The 18,661-nt window shown below is 38.1% G+C and overlaps 1 protein-coding gene across 1 annotated transcript; it reads right to left on the bottom strand.

Annotated features, from left to right (window-relative positions):
• Positions 1–3,740: 3,740 nt before the first annotated feature.
• Positions 3,741–18,418, bottom strand: LOC114110333 (gastric triacylglycerol lipase-like). Its single transcript, XM_027960659.3, has 10 exons — positions 18,358–18,418; positions 15,560–15,668; positions 15,228–15,345; positions 14,289–14,487; positions 13,099–13,208; positions 9,569–9,705; positions 7,560–7,706; positions 6,308–6,379; positions 5,816–5,887; positions 3,741–4,018 (listed from the first exon to the last, which is right to left on the bottom strand). Exons 2-10 carry the CDS (start codon positions 15,659–15,661, stop codon positions 3,770–3,772), a joined length of 1,206 nt encoding a protein of 401 aa, XP_027816460.1. The 5' UTR covers positions 15,662–15,668; positions 18,358–18,418; the 3' UTR covers positions 3,741–3,769.
• Between the last annotated feature and the right edge of the window lie 243 nt (positions 18,419–18,661).

Here is an 18,661-nt window from a genome sequence, read left to right as displayed (position 1 = left end):
TTTGTTTCATTGATTTATATTTCTGTCTTTGTGTCAGCACCATACTGTCTTGATGACTGTGGCTGTGTAAAAGAGCCTGAAGTCAAGCAGGTTGATTTCTCTAGTTCCATTCTTCTTACTTAAGATTGCTTTGGCTATTCGAGGTTTTTGTATTTCCATACAAATTGTGAAATTATTTGTTCTAGCTCTGTGAAAAATACTGTTGGTAGCTTGATAGGGATTGTATTGAATCTGTAGATTGCTTTCAATAGTATACTCATTTTCACTATGGTGATTCTTCCATGAACATGGAATATTTCTCCATCTATTAGTATCCTCTTTGATTTCTTTCACCAGTGTTTTATAGTTTTCTATATATAGATCTTTAGTTTCTTTAGGTAGATATATTCCTAAGTATTTTATTCTTTTCGATGCAATGGTGAATGGAATTATTTTCTTAATTTCTCTTTCTATTTTCTCATTATTAGTGTATAGGAAGATCTTTTTTGTACAGTTCTTCTGTGTATTCCTGCCAGCTCTTCTTAATATCTTCTGCTTCTTTTAGGTCCATAATATTTCTGTCCTTTATCAAGCTCATCTTTGCATGAAATGTTCCCTTGGTATCTCTAATTTTCTTGAAGAGATCTCTAGTCTTTCCCATTCTGTTGTTTTCCTCTATTTCTTTGCATTGATTGCTGAGAAAGGCTTTCTTATATCTTCTTGCTTTTCTTTGGAACTCTGCATTCAGATGCTTATATCTTTCTTTTTCTCCTTTGCTTTTTGCTTCTCTACTTTTCACAGCTATTTGTAAGGCTTCCCCAGACAGCCATTTTGCTTTTTTGCATTTCTTTTCTATGGGGGTGATCTTGATCCTTTTCTCCTGTACAATGTCACAAACCTCATTCTATAGTTCATCAGGCACTCTATCAGATCTAGTCCCTTAAATCTATTTCTCATTTCCACTGTATAATCATAAGGAATTTGATTTAGGTCATACCTGAATGGTGTAGTGGTTTTCCCCACTTTCTTCAATTTAAGTCTGAATTTGGCAATAAGGAGTTCATGATCTGAGCCACAGTCAGCTCCCGGTCTTGTTTTTGCTGACTGTATAGAGCTTCTCCATCTTTGGCTACAAAGACTATAATCAGTCTGATTTTGGTGTTGACCATCTGGTGATGTCCATGTGTAGAGTCTTCTCTTGTGTAGTTGGAAGAGGGTGTTTGCTATGACCAGTGCATTCTCTCAGCAAAACTCTGTTAGCCTTTGCCCTGCTTCATTCTGTACTCAGGCCAAATTTGCCTGTTACTCCATGTGTTTCTTGACTTCCTACTTTTGCATTCAGTCCCATATAATGAAAAGGACATCTTTTTGGGGTGTTAGTTCTAAAAAGTCTTGTAGGTCTTCATAGAATTGTTCAGCTTCTTCAGCGTTACTGATTAGGGCATAGGCTTGGATTACCTATGGTTAATGGGTCAAATTAGTTGAGTGCTATCATGGATCATGCATTAATTATACTAAACTCTCTGGCATAGAGAAGACATTCAACAGATAGTTGTTCAAAATGAACACAGAAATCCTCACAATGCTTTGAGGTTGAAATATAGATCCATATTTACTTTATACCTTGCTATGTTACCAACCAGTTATATATAGTTGACTTGTTTATAGTTTATTTCAACAATAATTTAATACCTTTGATGAGATTTTGCATACACTGTTATTATGAGCAACCCATCTAAAAACTACTTAAGGTGGATTACCTAAGCAGACAGTTCTCATCTATATTTTAATTTGTTTCCTTAAGTGCTATTTTCAAAAGGAAAATCTAGAGTGGCATCCTCCTTGTATGCTTTAAATAATTTTTCCTGTTTGGTTTAGATTATACATGGCTCTTGTGATCTGACTTCTTTGAGTGGGGCTGCAAAAATGACCAGCTGAGACATAGAAAAGCAAAAAAGTTTTGCATGTGAAAGCACAAATCCTTTCCTGTGTCTTCTAATATTTTCCATTCTTTACTTTTTTCTCACCTCTATTCCTTCTCCCTCCTTCTAACACCTACTTAGCTACTTCTGTCTTCTTTCACACTAGCAGAGAAAACTCCCATTCAACTGGGATTTTTCCCTACTAGATATCTATGTAGAGCCTGCTGCTGCTGCTGCTGCTAAGTCACTTCAGTCGTGTCCGACTCTGTGTGACCCCAAAGACGGCAGCCCACCCGGCTCCCTCGTCCATGGGATTCTCCAGGCAAGAACACTGGAATGTGTTGCCATTTCCTTCTAGTAACTCATTATTATTGAATTACCCAATAATTATTATTATTGAGTAATAATCTGAGTAATATTTTATAAAATCCTAAGCATCACCGTGTTCCATTTCCCCTCTTAGATAACTCTGCTGCTGCTGCTGCTAAGTCACTTCAGTGGTGTCCAACTCTGTGCAACCCCATAGATGACAGCCCACCAGGCTCCCCCGTCCCTGGGATTCTCCAGGCAAGAACGCTGGAGTGGGTTGCCATTTCCTTCTCCAGTGCATGCAAGTGAAACATGAAAGTGATGTCGCTCAGTCGTGTCTGACTGTTAGTGACCCCATGGACTGCAGCCTTCCAGGCTCCTTTGTCCATGGGATTTTTCCAGGCAAGAGCACTAGAGTGGGGTGCCATTGTCTTCTCCCAGATAACTCTAGAAATATTTAATTTGAAACTGCAACAGAGCTGTGTAATCAATTTTGTGCAGAAGAGTATTTGAACTAGAATATGTGGATTTCAGCTCTGACAATGCCAATCATATATCCTTTATTAAAGTGCTCAACCTTTATGAACTTCAATTTCCTCATTTGGAAAATGATGGGGATTAAACTAGGTAATGCTTAGCATCTTTTAATTTTAGATTATCTTGATTTTTAAAAATATGAATTGCATCATATCTAATAAGTTTTAGATCACAACACAGTTCAGATATATTAGTTTTCTTGTGAGTTATACACAGAATATGAATGCATACTTGTAACCCCAAAATAAATTAGACCAAATTTTGGAGGGGAATGTGAGCAACAATATGATGGTGCAAAGTAAGATGTATATATGAGGCACAACTCAGGGAGGGTGTGTGCTCAAGGCATCTGGTGAGTAGAACCTAGGGATGGTGCTAAGTACCCTAGAATGCCCAGGACAATAAAATGAAACCTGTCCCAAAATGTCAACAATATTGAGGGTAAGAAATCCTTTACCTCCTAACTTCCTGAACTGGGGTTGCCAGTTGCTTCCTAACCTACCTGTGTTCTTTTCTCCCTAGAAAGGGAAAGTGAGCTGGCCTCAATGCAACTTACAGTCTACTTGGCCTTTTCATGGAGTGTAACAGTTAAAAGAGCAAGTGATAGCCCCACTGCACAAGTGAAGAGACTAAGCTTAACAACAGCAGATGATAGAAAACAATCTACTCAATCTCCAAGTGTGCCGAAGAGGCATCAGTAGTCAACCCCAGGACTGTCTCTTGGCAACACTCGTGATTCAAGGCTCATTGTCACTCTGGAGTTTAGAAGAAACCTGAATGGGACGATTGGAAGAGAAGTTTCACTTCCCTGAGATCACAGTCTGTCAAGAGTTTCTAGATACATTTCCAAGGGAAAAAATAATTTTAAGCATTTTTTTCAATTAAAAATGACCAATGAAAAGTTTGTTGATGCTAATATATTTTGAAAGGCAACATTACAGAAAGAAGCATTGTGTTTATAACAGTACAGAAATCATGTAGGTGAGAAGAAACTATTTTGGAAAAAGTAAATGAATAATTCTCTAAATCAAGAATGGCTTTTTGTCTTCTGCCATCAAAGAAATAATTTCATTGTAAACTTCTTGAGGGGCATCCATTGCCCAGATAAAGTCCAGATGATTGTAATTTGGAATTTCCTTGTAGTGAATGAGATTAGAGAGTTTTGAAAGCAAAAGGTCAACATCCTGAGGGTCAGCCAACAGGTCTTGGCCAGCACTCCATACTGCAATTGGGACATTCATGGCTGTTAAATTGTAGATGGGAGGTGTGGGCTAAAACACAAGAGGAAAAGAATCAGAATTTTCATAGGTAAATGCACTTGAAACTCAATACTTATTCAGTGGGTAAATCAGATATCACTTAAAAATTGAGATATAATTTATAAATAACATTATATTTGTTGTAGGTGCACAGCAATGATTCCACACATGTACACATTGTGAAATGATGACAACAAAAATATCTAGTTAGCATCTACCTCCATGTGTAGTTTTACCCTAACCCTAACCCTAGAGAGAGAGAAAGAGGTAACTCTTAAGATTTACTGTCTTGGCAAGTTTCAAATGTACAGTACAGTATTAGTAACTACAGTCTCCACACTGTAATTGCATCTCCAGGTCTTACTTATTTTATGACTGGAAGTTCATACCTTTTGACCACCTTAATCTATTTTGCCCATGCCTCTAGCAACCACCAATCTGTTTTCTATATCTATTAATTCCAGATTTTTCATGTTTTAGATTCCATATTTAAGTGAGATCATATAATATTTATCTGTGTATGAATAACTTATTTTACTTAGCATAATATTGTCAAGGTCCATCCTTGTTGTTACAAGTGGCATGACCCAATTTCATAATTAAATCTTAAGAATTTACACACTCTAAAGGTATAAGCTTCTCAGAATGGCCTGAGTCATTTATGTTTACTTTGTCTGACTTCCCAGTATAGTCATTGGAAAGGTAGTCAGTTGGTTAAATGAGTTGTATTCTAAATACTTGCCTGATTTTTACTAAATATAGGTTCAAATTCTTAGAAAATCTATCAGTAGCCCCGTTTCCTATTTCGACAAAAATCACCATTCACACAGATTTTAAAGGCATTTATAAAGCAGACCAATGGTAGACATAAAGCAGACAAGAAAATCACTACTAATTTTCCCACTGTTCACAGAGAATTTTGTTAGTTTTTAAAGATGATATTCTCAAGAATTCTGATTCAATACATTAATGTAATGGCTATATACTTATGCTTATAGCTATTATACTAATAGCTATATACTACAATATACTTATATAAGTATATACTTATACAATATACTTATATACTTATATAAGTATATACTTATATAATATACTTATATACTTATATAAATATATACTTATACAATATACTTATATACTTATATAAGTACAAGCTATATACTTATACAAATAGCTACATACTACAATACTTATGCAATAGCTAATTCACAAAGAAATGTTTTATTATATGTATATAGTATTATATGTATAGTATTTTAATACTTTATTATGCTCCTTTACATGTTGGACAGAAGGGAAAAGTGTGGAGAACGCCCATGAGAATAAACCCACTTTTCTTCACTCATATGCCACTGTTTGAAGTGTTTTCCAGGACCAGCTTCTGGATCTTAAATTATCATCACTTCCCCAGTTAGCTGACACCATCCTGAGTTGTGTTTGGCTTGGTTGCAGGGAGCATGGAGTTGGGGGTGGGTGTTTCACCCGCTTCCCTGCCCGCGATGGAGTCTCTGGTTACTAGTGTTAAGGGCCCAGGACAAAGGCAGCCTCTGAGGTGCTGCTGGTTTCCGATTCTTCCCCTGAGCCTTCACGCTACAGTGTCTGTGCTCATTCAGCTGCCCTCAAAGTACCACATGACTGCAGTAAGAAACTTCCAGAAATTATCACCCCTGGTGGCATTAGACAGACTTCTGAGGTCTGGACAACAACTTGACTTTGGAAAATACATGTACAGTTATCACAATTTCATCTTTAACCTTTTATATCTTTGTCTTTAAAATGTGAATAACTGCTACTTAAGACGCTTACCTGATTATAATGCATTAGGTTCTCAACTGAGGCTCCCCAGTCAAAAGCTTGGAATTTCCCAGACTTAATAGCCTAATGGAGAGAAATTTAAAAAACTAAGAAATTTAAAAAAATTACTTGGCTATGTGAATGATAACATACCAACATTTCCAAGTAGTTTACTTTTAATTTAAATATTATTTATTTTTTTCTCATTCCAAGAATAAAGACTATTAATCCTAGAGAACAATTTATTCAAGTTCAAATGCAGCTCTGCTTGAAATAATTTTTCTTGCCACTCAAGTCATGAAAATCATTTATTTCTTGCTACCCAAAGCACCTATTTTTACAGGATTTTCATTCACATGGATTGATAATTTCACCTGGTAGTCCCATGCCAGAAAAATTCCCTGCTAGGACCCTTTACTTTGACAGACTCTTTTAAGACTTTGCTTTAGGTAAATTGGTGATGGTTGAGGCCCACAAGAAAGTTTTAACAGCTTGAAATGATACCTGTCTCCAGTGGAGGATGTTTTGAACAGAAGTTCCTGCTGGATTATGTGCTATATACACATCTAAGCGACTCTAGAAAGCAAGCACATAAGCACACACACACACACTTAGATATACGTTGAGTTTCTTGAAAACACCCAAGACTTAAACTTTCCTGATCCATATCGGGTTTTACCAGCAGCATTACTGGCAGGATATGAGCAAAAGAGTTGTACATCACTTTATGGCTGGCAAGCTCTGATTATATGGGCTAACTTTAAGGATGTATAGCTATACTAAACAATTTTCAGTGAGAATAGTTGTCAGTGTATAATATAGAACACGAAAAATATGATATACTGTGAGCTAGATTGTTTTGTTCTATGAGCTGCATATGTTGGGGCTTCCCAGGTAGCGCTAATGGTAAAGAATCTGCCTGTCAGTGCAGGAGACACAAGACACAGGTTCAATCCCTGGGTCAGGAAGATCCCCTGGGGTACAAAGTGGCAACCCACTCCAGTATTCCTGCCTGGGAGATTCTATGGACAAAGGAACCTGGTTGGCTACAGTCCATGGGACTGTAAAGAGTCAGACATGACTGAGCACAGTACATACTTTACATATGTTAGCTCATTTAATGTTCGCATTGACTCATTTCATGGATAAGGAATCAAAATGAAGGTGTTCAAGTGTGTTACAGAGGTAGGATCTGAATTATGCTTTTAACCTGAATCCATATTTTTAACTTCTTTGCAATACTGCAGTATGTTGTATGTGTTTTTAAACATCCACTTGGTGCAAAGCAAATGAAATAGAAGTAAAGAGTATGGACAAGATCTTACATAAAGAGCTGCTCTGAAAGAAGTTTTGGAAGATTTATAGGGTTGACTATCAGCATTAAAATATTTTAAATAATATTCATCCAGTATCTAGACATATTTTTCCTGCAGAGGAACCTGACAACATGGTTCAATACCTCATCTCACAGAAATTAAAGTCACAGTGATTTTCAGGCGATCAGAGGTGAGCAGCGAGTTTTCTGTTTTTGTTTTTTCTACAAGCTGTTTACTTCAGGGCACAACGAGGTGATGGAAGGAACCTGGAGGCAACAAAACTAGGAGCCATGGCTTGTGATTTCTCTTGGGCTTATCTGCATATTGGACAGAATTTTGAAGTGACTCCTGGTTCTAATAAAGTACCATTCCTAAGTGATGATAAGACAAGAAATCAAGAGAGTTGCTCAAAATAATCAGAAATTTCAGGGCATACAAACCATGTTGAAGTTCTTATTGTCAGCTCCAGTAATGGCAAACAAGGCATTCTTACAAAGGACATCCAGTGTCTCACGAGAGCACACTTCAACACCAAGAAATTGTTCAAAAAAATTGTGTGGGTAGAACATTTTGTTACCAAATATAATCTGAAAAATAAAAGCATCATTATAGATTTGCAAATAACAAGCTACAGAAAAGACTTCTTAATTTGTCTAGTTTACTGACAGAAATGTCTATTTCAATATTTCTATATGTTGTCTTAGGAAGTTTAAATACTTTCTCTCATTGAATCCCAATGATAAAGATGTGGAATGGACAGGGCAGATATGAATACTGGGTATTCATTATTGCATTGAGAACTATACTGGCTAATGAAAATTGTAATGCATAAAAATGTACAGTCTAGTTGGGGTAAGAGGAGCTATGGGATTAAATCAAAAAACAACATTGTAGAATATCAAAAGTCAGTTCCAAGATGTGTGGTTTCAGCAATAAATGACCAAAAATCATCAGGGAAAAGGATGACTTCAAGCCATATTTTCACGAAAACGTTAAAAAGACAAAGAGGTTTGGTAGCTTAATAATTGAAAGGACTCACCCTCATTGTTCTTGAGGAAGGTTGACACTTTGTTACCCCCATTTTATTTTATTCATTGTTTATTGAAGTATAGTTGATTTACAATATAATATTAGTTTCAGTTATATGACAGTGACTCCATGTTTTCAAAATTACACACAAAGTTTCAAAATTATACACATGCAAAGCTACTATAAAGTGTTGACCGTTTTCTCTTTGCTGGACAATTTATCCGTGTGACTTATTTAATTATTACTGGTAGTTCATACTCTGTCATCCCCATTTTATACAGGAGAACAGAAGGCTAATAAATAGTCAGGGTCTTGGTCTAGTGAGAACTCGATTGCAGCTAGAATCCTGATCCAAGCCTCAAGATTTTGACTTAAAGTCTAATACTATCTTTTTTTAAACCCCTCTCTCCACTGCCTGTCAGAAATTCTGAGTACAAGTGAAAAATAAACATGTTCTGAATCAGGGCAGCCTGTAAATATATTCAGGGTCATCACACAATTTTACATTTTGAGTAAAAGTTTTACAAATATAGTTGCAGGTAAAAATCTTTTAGGTTTTAGACACCTGTGTTAGTTTAGTGAGAAAAAAATGAACAGCACACACCTGAGTGAAAAAAAAAAAAAAGAAAAATACACAACCATAGAAGAGAATGGCATCAGTAAATTTTGTAGCCTGAGGCAAACTGTTCTCCTAATGGAGTGTGTGTGTGTGTGTGTGTGTATGTGTGTGTGTGTGTGCGCGTGCGTGCGCATGTGTCTGTTGGTTACAGTGGGTGGGAGAAGTTGGTGATTAAACTTTGGATACAGGAAAGATTATTAAATCCCTAACATATATGCCTACATATATATCTACAGTTTATTGAAATCTATTCTACTGCCCTACGAAATCCCCATTTAAAGAGAAAAGACCTCTTAGGAATAAGACTTGGAAAGCCGAGGGTATTTGATGAGGGGTCTCCAAGTTCTTGCTTCACTTCTCCACTGCTATCTTACCCTTTCTCTCCTTTTCCTTTCCCTTCCCTTCCTTTCCTGTTCTTCCACTTCCCACCTTTCATGGACTAGGTAGTTGAGGTATTTTATTTGACTCTTTTGTGTTGCTTTTAGCTCCTCTTCCCCAGGCTGAGGGTGGAAACACAGCCTTGAAGACTTGTGTGGATACTTGGTAAAGAAACATCCATGAAGGAGCAAAAACACTGCCAGGTGTTGCTAGCACACAAAGAAATAGAGAATTTAAAAAAGTGGGATCTCTTAAACTATAACGGGGATTCGAACATGGTCAGTGCTATTCAAGGTGTAACATAAACACATTCATTTCCATTCCTGGATATAAACACGATCGTCCACCATGTGCGTTTTCTCTATCGCTTTGAAATGCACAAGCAATTCAATATCTTAGGTCTGGGTAAAGGGAATCACATACCTTGAAGAGGAAGTGAGGAATAAGTGCAAGTTTGTTAAACAGGCTCTGGGTGTACTTCACTGTGGCAACTGGGGCTAATGCATGGAAGACTTCGATTTTCTCAGCCAGTGTGGGATTGGTAGAAAAGGCGACAAAACCTGAAAGAGAACAAGGAATATGTGTAAAGGTAGGGATGTGTGTGTGTGTGTGTGTGTGTGTGTGTGTGTGTGTGTGTGTTTTACAAGTAGGACATCATTACTTTGGACTTACTAAGGGTGCCATCTGGGACAACCTGAAATGAACAAAATGGTCAGATTTTAGTATATTTTATTTTCATAGATTCTCTCTGGGCACATGAGGTTTGCTGTTGTTTAGTTGCTAAGTCGTGTCTGACTCTGGCGACCCCATGTACTGGGGCCCACCAGGCTCTTCTGTCCATGGGATTTCCCTAGCAAGAATACTGGAGTGGACTGCCATTTCCTTCTCCATGGGATTTTCCCATCCCAGGGATATAACTCACATCTCCCATTTGGCAGGCAGATTTTTTTTTACCACTGAGCTACCTAGGAAGCCCTGGACAGGAGGTTAGAACTTTTTAAACGTTACATTTAACTCTTTTATCTGACTTTTGAAAACAGGCCAACTTTAGAATAATCACATGGTAATAAAAGTGTTATAATTTATATGACAGCAGGTTTGGTTCAGCTTAAAATTATCTCATCTTCAAACAATGAGATAATTAACACTTAACATGAATAAGGTATATAAGTGGAAAGGTTAAAGCACAAATTTGAAATGTGTCAAAAGAGAGTTTGAAACTTAGTTCTGTGGTTTATTAGCTTTGTGACCTTGGAAAAGAGACCTAAACTCTAAAAGTTTTAGTTTCCTCATCTAAAAATAGGTATAATAATGAATACTTCCTTAGGTTGTTTAGGAAATAATTAAGTTGAATCATGTGAAATATTTACCAGGAACTAAGCCATGCCCGTGGGGCCACTCAAGATGGGCGGGTCATGGTGGAGAGGTCTGACAGAGTGGTCCACTGGAGAAGGGAATGGCAAACCACTTCAGTATTCTTGCCTTGAGAACCCCATGAACAGTATTGAAAGGCAAAATGACAGGATACTAAAAGAGGTTCTCCCCAGGTCAGTAGGTGCCCAATATGCTACTGGAGATCAGTGATGAGATGGCTGGATGGCATCACTGACTTGATGGACGTGAGTCTGAGTGAACTCCGGGAGTTGGGGATGAACAGGGAGGCCTGGCGTGCTGCAATGCATGGGGTCACAGAGAGTCGGACATGACTGAGCGACTGAACTGAACTGAACTGAGTCACATAGTAATGCTTAACAAATGAGTAGCAGAGATAATTCCAATATTTGTATACAATATTGTCAGCCCTTATCTGCTTTTAATTGTTTTCATGAACAGTACCATATAAAGTGAAAGTGAAGTCACTCAGTTGTGTCCGACTCTTTGTGACCCCGTGGACTATAGCCTACCAAGCTCCTCTGTCCATGGGATTCTCCAGGCAAGAGTACTGGAGTGGGTTGCCATTTCCTTCTCCAGGGGATCTTCCCGACCCAGGGATCGAACCTGGGTTTCCCTCATTGGAGGCAGACGCTTTAACCTCTGAGCCACCAGGGAAGCCCTACCATATAAATAGACTGGGTTCCAATTAAACAGTTATTAACTTAAATTCTTTACAGTTGAATTTCATAGGACAATCTCTCCTTACTGTTAATAATGACATGTTGACTAGACTTAAGAACAGCTTAAAACAAAACTTTTCAGATTGTGCAAAACTTAAATAAAGCAAAAAGAAAGAAAAACTTTTCAGGTTTATGCCACTCAGTAATATGCAGCCTGATCCACTGGAAGAAGAACATGCTTTCCAACAGCACTGTGTTGATTAAGGAGTTCTTTATCTGGCTTCCTAACTCTGAAGATGAGAGCCAGCAGGTCACCCAGAGCAAGCAGGACTCCTTCACAAGGAGAGTCAGTCCCCTCCTGCTAGAGTATTAGTATCAGCACCACTGACACTGAGTGGGGGTCAGTAGGTCCATAAAGGGTCAGACAGGTAATTTCTCAAAACAAGCTTAAGCCCATTGTAGATGCAATCCATCAAGGACACTTCACTAAACATCTTGTACACAGCAGATTGACTGGTAGATGTCAATTAGAAGGCAGAAACACCTTGCTGAAATTTATGAGTATGGTGACACAATGACAAACTGTCCACTGGTGAGGAAGAAGAATGGAAATGTTCAACATTTAAATACTCAAAAGAGCAGTAGCTTGGAGTGATTTTCTGTCAGGACAAGCGGTTCTATTTACCTCAATAAATCTTAAGGACATTTCTGCATTTCAGCTAACTGCAATAATTTTATAACCCTGTATCACTGAGAAAAGGTTAAGCTGTGTTCAACATGTTCTATACAAAAGCATAGGAGTCAGTCATAAGCACCCCTATGATGCTCCCAAATCTGACTCCCTGATTTATTTTTCTCTTCATAGAAAAATGCTACCATCATCTAGCATCATATATATTTTACTTATCATTTTCTCTGCCTCCACCTGCTAGAGTATTAGTAGTAAAAAGACAGAGATTTTAAACTATTTACTTTTTTGCTATATCCTTAGGATATGTTATATGAGACCCATAAATAGGGTTGACTGAATGAAATAAACTGAGACCAGAGACCATGTGGTACAAAGTTTCAGAGCATTGGTTCCTACCTGTAATAACTATGTTATCTTACACAAACTATTTCTTCACCCACTATTTAGGTTGCCTATTTTGGGGCTCCAAAATCACTGCAGATGGTGAATTGTAGCCATGAAATTAAAAGACACTTACTCCTTGGAAGGAAAGTTATAACCAACCTAGATAGCATATTCAAAAGCAGAGATATTACTTTGCCAACAAAGGTCCGTCTAGTCAAGGCTATGCTTTTTCCAGTGGTCATGTATGGATATGAGAGTTGGACTGTGAAGAAAGCTGAGTGCCAAAGAATTGATGCTTTTGAACTGTGGTGTTGGAGAAGACTCTTGAGAGTCCCTTGGACTGCAAGGAGATCCAACCAGTCCATCCTAAAGGAGACCAGTCCTGGGTGTTCGTTGGAAGGACTGATGCTGAGGCTCCAATACTTTGGCCACCTCATGCAGAGCTGACTCATTGGAAAAGACCCTGATGCTGGGAGGGATTGAAGGCAGGGGGAAAAGGGGACAACAGAGGATGAGATGGCTGGATGGCATCACTGACTCAATGGACATGGGTGTGGGTGAACTCCGGGAGTTGGTGATGGACAGGGAGGCCTGGTGTGCTGTAATTCATGTGGTCACAAAGAGTCGGACATGACTGATGGACTGAGCTGAACTGAACTGATACAAACAGTAGGAATAATAATGGCCTCATATCAGTGGGCTGTTGTAGACATTGCATTATATAACGAATGGAAAGCAATTAGCAAGCAAGAAGACCAACATACCTGCATGACCACTGGTAAGGATCTATACGAACTACACTACTTGCTAATTGCTTTACCTACCAATGGTGGTGCCTTGGGAATGGCCAACATAGTGTAGCTTCTTCTGTCCTGTTCTCTTTAAGATGAAATCAATTGTAGATGGAAGGTCATATTCAGCCATTTCATCAAAGCTGTAAAAAAGTCAAAATAAGCTAAATGCACATCTTTGTTATAGTTGCTGTAAGTCAAACCTACTTAAGCTAAAGCTTCCTTTGAAAAATAGAAAACTGGATGTTCTAAACATTGCTGCTTATAGACTATTTGAGAGTCAGGGGCTCTTTGCCGATGATTTCTTTAAAGAGCTGACATTATTTCTAAAGCACAGCATGGTAGCTGCCATTTGATCCAATTTGAAACACTAGTATTTGTAGTTGGGGACTACTTCCATCCCTGAATCTGACTGTCAGATTTAATAATGACTTGTATTTAGTGTTCCACTACCATGAAATATGAATAATTTCTCTATTTTATTCTTTACAAGTCATCCAGAATAATTTTTTTGAAAATGAAAACAGGCTATGCCCTCCCCTGTTAAAACTTGCCAGAAGCTTCTCCTTACACTTAGAATGAGCTCCAAGGCCCTCATTGTGACCTACACTGCCCATCCTGATCCTGGCTTGTTGGCATCTCTAGTGTCCTCGCCTCTTGGTCTTCCTCTTCCTCACTACATTTGGGGCAGACAAGCTTCCATTCGGTTCCTAGAATTTTTAGAGCACCTTTGTGCCTCAGCTCCATCAACCAACTTCTCTTCTGTTCTCCACTTCCACTAGTAATTCCTAGAGATAAGGCACCAGAAGGCCAGTAAGAGAAAATCTTTGATAATCTCTCCATGGTGTCTGAATTTCATTGTCTCCCCCTCCACTTCATTATTGCTGGTGAGAGATGTTGTCCATGAACCCCAGCTGGGTTTAAATCCATGCAGATGTTCCTCTAGAAATTGCCAAGGACAACAAATTTCCTTGCTTACTCATTTTGCTCAATCCTTGTGGAAAAGCAGATTCAGGGAATCTCATAATAGTGGGCCCTGGGATCACAGTTAGGAGGAAAACTACCCTTGGAATGAGGTGTATGAAAAATCTAAGATAGATTAGAATCAAAGGACTTCCTTCTCCTCCTACTTGAAGTGGGATATGTTAAGATATGACTGGATTGGAAGCAGTGACTACTGATGATTTTTAACTCAATATTTATTTTTAATTCTCCCTCTTTACCTGAAAGCCCAGAATTCAGGGGAGTCTGGTGAATAGTATAAATGTTCCCTGGCCCAAGTGTTTCCTCTGCTGTTCCCCAGCCACACGTCATAACCAGCATCTGCCAGGAGGAAGCCCAGGCTGTTGTTGGGAAGGTTGGAAATCCAGTTTGTAGCTGAGGCAAGAAGACCATGCTGCAGAAACACAACAGGTCTCTGACCTAAGGAAGAAAATTATTCAAACCTTTATAAACTCACTCCTTATTCTCAGAGAAACATGAATTTAGGAAGACTAGAATTAAATGTTTGCTTGGTGGGGTGAATATTTTTCAAATTGTTATCTTAATTGTGATATTTTCTCAGATGACAAAATATGTGCACCTGTATACTTTAAATTGTGTGCAGTTTGTTGTATGGCAATTAAACTCAAAAAGCTATTGAAAAATTATATTAAAGAAATTCAGCATAATGTTAATTAAGTGGGTTTGTTATTCAGGGACTCTGAGTCCCCACCCAGCACAACAAACTAAAATCGTGGGCCAGTGTGCTTCACATCATAGAAGCCAGTGTAAATCTGGTGTCACTCAGACCCTTAGCTTAATCTCAGAAGTCCAAGGTGGATCAAGGATTTCTTTCCCTGTGAGTAACTTAATCTCATGTTCTAGAATTAGAATATATTTGAATGGAATGTATTTGATTCACAATTCAAGGCACTCATCTTTTCCCGTCATTCCAGCCCCCCAAGCTTCCCTGGTGACTCAGTGGTAAAGAATCTGCCTGCTAACACAGGAGGTGTGGTTTCAGTTCCTGGGTTGGGAAGATCCCCTGGAGAAGGAAGTGGCAGCCCACTTCAGTATTCTTGCCAGGATACTCCATGGACAGAGGACCCGGGCAGGCTACAGTCCATGGGGTTGCACAAGAGTGGAGCATAACTTAGTGACTGAACAAAAACCAGTCCTACCTAAATGATTAGCGTCATTCTTTCCATGAGGAATCCGATAGACCTGAAGGATATAGCCGTCTGCAGTTATAACTTTATGCATCTCACTTGGGTAGCCCCAGAAGGAAATCATCTGACTCTGAATGGAGGGAAAAAAAATTAGCTTCATGAGTTCACGGGGCCACTTTTATGATTCCTATTGTAAAACTTCTCATTGATTGTTAACATACATTGTGTGAAGAAATATTTCAAGCTTTAAAATAAAAGATATTTTTAAAGAATTAATGGGAGCAAATAGCATCAATATCTTTGGAAGTGTTGTTTTTAAAATATTAGTGATATGAATAACTTACCACATTCATACTGGCTTCAGGGTTCTCAGCAATTTTTCCAAGGAAACAAAATGCATTTCCAGACATGTGGATGAAACATACCGTTACAAGTAGCCACCGCATTTTCAACCTATTAGGGAAAACAAAACCTTATTGCATCATGTGGTAAATCTTACAATATAACATGAAGTCATGATATTGACCTGCCTTGCTCTTTTCTTCACATATTTTTCACTTATTACCTTCTCTGTCATATCATTCTCCTGTTTCTTATTAGTTTGTCAATTAGAAGATTTTTATAGTACTTCTGCTATTCTGGTCATTTATTCAGTTTTGTACGTGATTCTAGTTTTCCAAAGGACCTTTTATCAACCTACCCTTGTAGATATTTGCTATTTACCATCTGTTATGGTTTGAGTTGGTCTTCCACTGACATCCCAAAAATAGATATATTGAAGACCTCAAAACCGCTGAATTTTACTCCATTTGGAAGTAGAGTTATTACAGATGAAATTTAAGTTAAGATGAGGCCATCCAGGAGTAGGGTGAACCCTTAATCCCATACGAATGGTCTTCTTCTAAGAAGATGGCCATGTGAAGGCAAAAAGAATGGAAGCCAAGGGGCAAAAGAGATTACTGGCAAACTACCAACACCTAGGAAGAGACATTGAAAGATTTCTTTACATGTTCTGGAGGGAGCTTAGCCCTTCAAACACCTTGGTTTTAGATTTACAGATTCCACCAATGTAAGATGATAATTTTCCATTATTTTAAGAAACCTGCTTGTGGTTCTTTGCTCCAGCAGCCCTAAGAAAATGATACACCATCTGTCAGAAAAGAGAGAGAAAGCCAACACTCAGGATGGTTCTCTTTCTTGAAACTGTGAATAAAACAAGGAAGTCTGTCTGTTTTGTATGTGAAAACTTGCTTTAATCCCCTCAAAATGGCAGAACAAATGTTACTCAAACATTGACAACTCAGATAAATTTTTTTATTATTGTTTTAAAATATCTGGATTCAAAGATGACCCACTTAACACGTCTTTTGTTCACCCGCTGTACCTCACATGATAAATATGACAATCGATAACCACTGCTCTATTTGTACCTTCAGGCATCCTGATTCCTCTCCATTCCTATTGTTGATCGCCATCAACTCTTCCCCTTTCCTAATGAATACTTTTCCCAAGGGGCGCCTGCACTAACATACCCCTGCTCCCACCCCCACCTTGCAAATGCTCCATTGTGTTCCATTTGCAACTATGTAATTTTTTCAGTTTCAGACTTAACATTTTCCCCTACACTCTGTTCAAATACATCATATCTGAATATGACTGTAGGTTTCCACAGCTGCAGTATTCTGCTCTAAACTTGACATGATCATTTAACAACAACAACAACAACAAAATTAGCCCAAGGAATACATGAAGGAATGACATGTTCTCTGCCTTCAAGGAACTTACAACCTAGTGATAGCTCAGTAGTACCAACTCTTTCTACTTGCTCTCTTACCTGTACCGTCCATGCATTTCTCAGTCCCTTTCACTTCAGGTCAGCTCAGGGCTTGCTTGCCTGCTCTTAAAATCCCATAGGTAGACTTAGGCTTTAGACTTAGTCAAACAAAAGGATGGCTGGGTAACAAGGTAGCTATAGAGCATTCTGCTCAGACCTTGGCTTCATAAGCATTTGCTGCTCAATGAATGAAAATTCATCACACTATTAGCAGTACTTTTCAAATCTAACTTTTTGTTAGCTCCATAAGTGATTTCTAATAAGTGGGCTTCCCTTGTGGCTCTGCTAGTAAAGAATCTGCCTGCAATGGAGGAGACCTGGGTTCAATCCCTGGGTTGGGAAGATCCCCTGGAGAAGGGAAAGGCTACCCACTCCAGTATTCTGGCCTGAAAAATTCCATGGACTGTATAGCCCATGGGGTCACAAAGAATCAGACACAACTGAGTGGCTTTCACTTATTAGAAATCATATATGTACTAACAGCTAAAATAAAATTAAAAATGACTGAACTTACTATTCTTAAGAGCTACCTATGTCCCTTTACTTTTTATCAAAAATTAAAATAAATATTCTATCTCATTTACTACATGAATCTCTTCAAGGTTTATTAGGGTTATTTTTTCCTAAAGAAATGAATTTATGTATGTTCTCTTGATCAAGGCTGTATAGAGCTCAATTCAAAGCTTTCAGGTTTTAATGGTAGAAGTAGCCTAGGAGAGAAGGCAGAGGGAAGGAAACAATTAGAGATGAGAGGGAGAGAACCAAAGAGAAAGATGTCCATAGGGTATCAAGACTGGTGACTGTGAGGAACCTAAGCTGGTCTTTTCTGATAGCTATAAACACTAGACATTCCTTGAAGATTATTTGAATTGCTAAAATAAGTGAGCTTTTCCAGAAAACCCCACAAATATTGTTAATAAAAGCTGAATATTTTTCCAAATTCCTACTACTTCTCATAGAGATTGTGAACAGGGTACCATTCTACCCATGTTGATTTGAAAATCAGTCAGGTTTTATTTCAAGATAGAAACTGCACAGTGAGGAGATAGAGCCCAGTGGACATATGGCCTGTACCTGTTACAAATTCAGAGCATTGCTTGTTCTTTCTTTTTCCCAAATCATTGACATCAAGCCCCAAAGAAGGAGAAAAAGAAGAAATCTCCTAGAAAAAAACTATATACATATAATCAAGGTTTAAAACTTCAACGGCAAATTATATTTTTTAAGGTAGAAATAAATTTCACATATAGATACATTACTTTTGAAGTATATTAAATAAACTTTATAACACCAGAGAATCATACTCACTGTCACCAAAGTGAATGCCTTCTAGTTTCTCGAAGGTAAATGAAAAGCCTAACTCTCTTTGTCCTTCTCTCTCTCACTATATGTCTATATATATAGATATAGTTATAGATAGGTGTACATGTGTATGTTTTGGGTGACCTTTCCCAAAAACGTACAGTCACTGCATTTCCAATGAACTCCAATATTTGCCAAACAGCAAGTCAAATATTACATAAGCGGTAAACCCGCAAAAGGATGTAGTTCAAAAACATCCTTAGAGATTCATTCTTCTTGATTTATCACCTGCTGAAATTCTGCCTCCTGC

Source organism: Ovis aries, chromosome 22, assembly GCF_016772045.2.
Source record: "Ovis aries strain OAR_USU_Benz2616 breed Rambouillet chromosome 22, ARS-UI_Ramb_v3.0, whole genome shotgun sequence".
NCBI classification, from domain to species: domain Eukaryota; kingdom Metazoa; phylum Chordata; class Mammalia; order Artiodactyla; family Bovidae; genus Ovis; species Ovis aries.
Note: the sequence above shows the minus strand (reverse complement) of the source record. Positions and strands in the feature narration are given on the sequence as shown.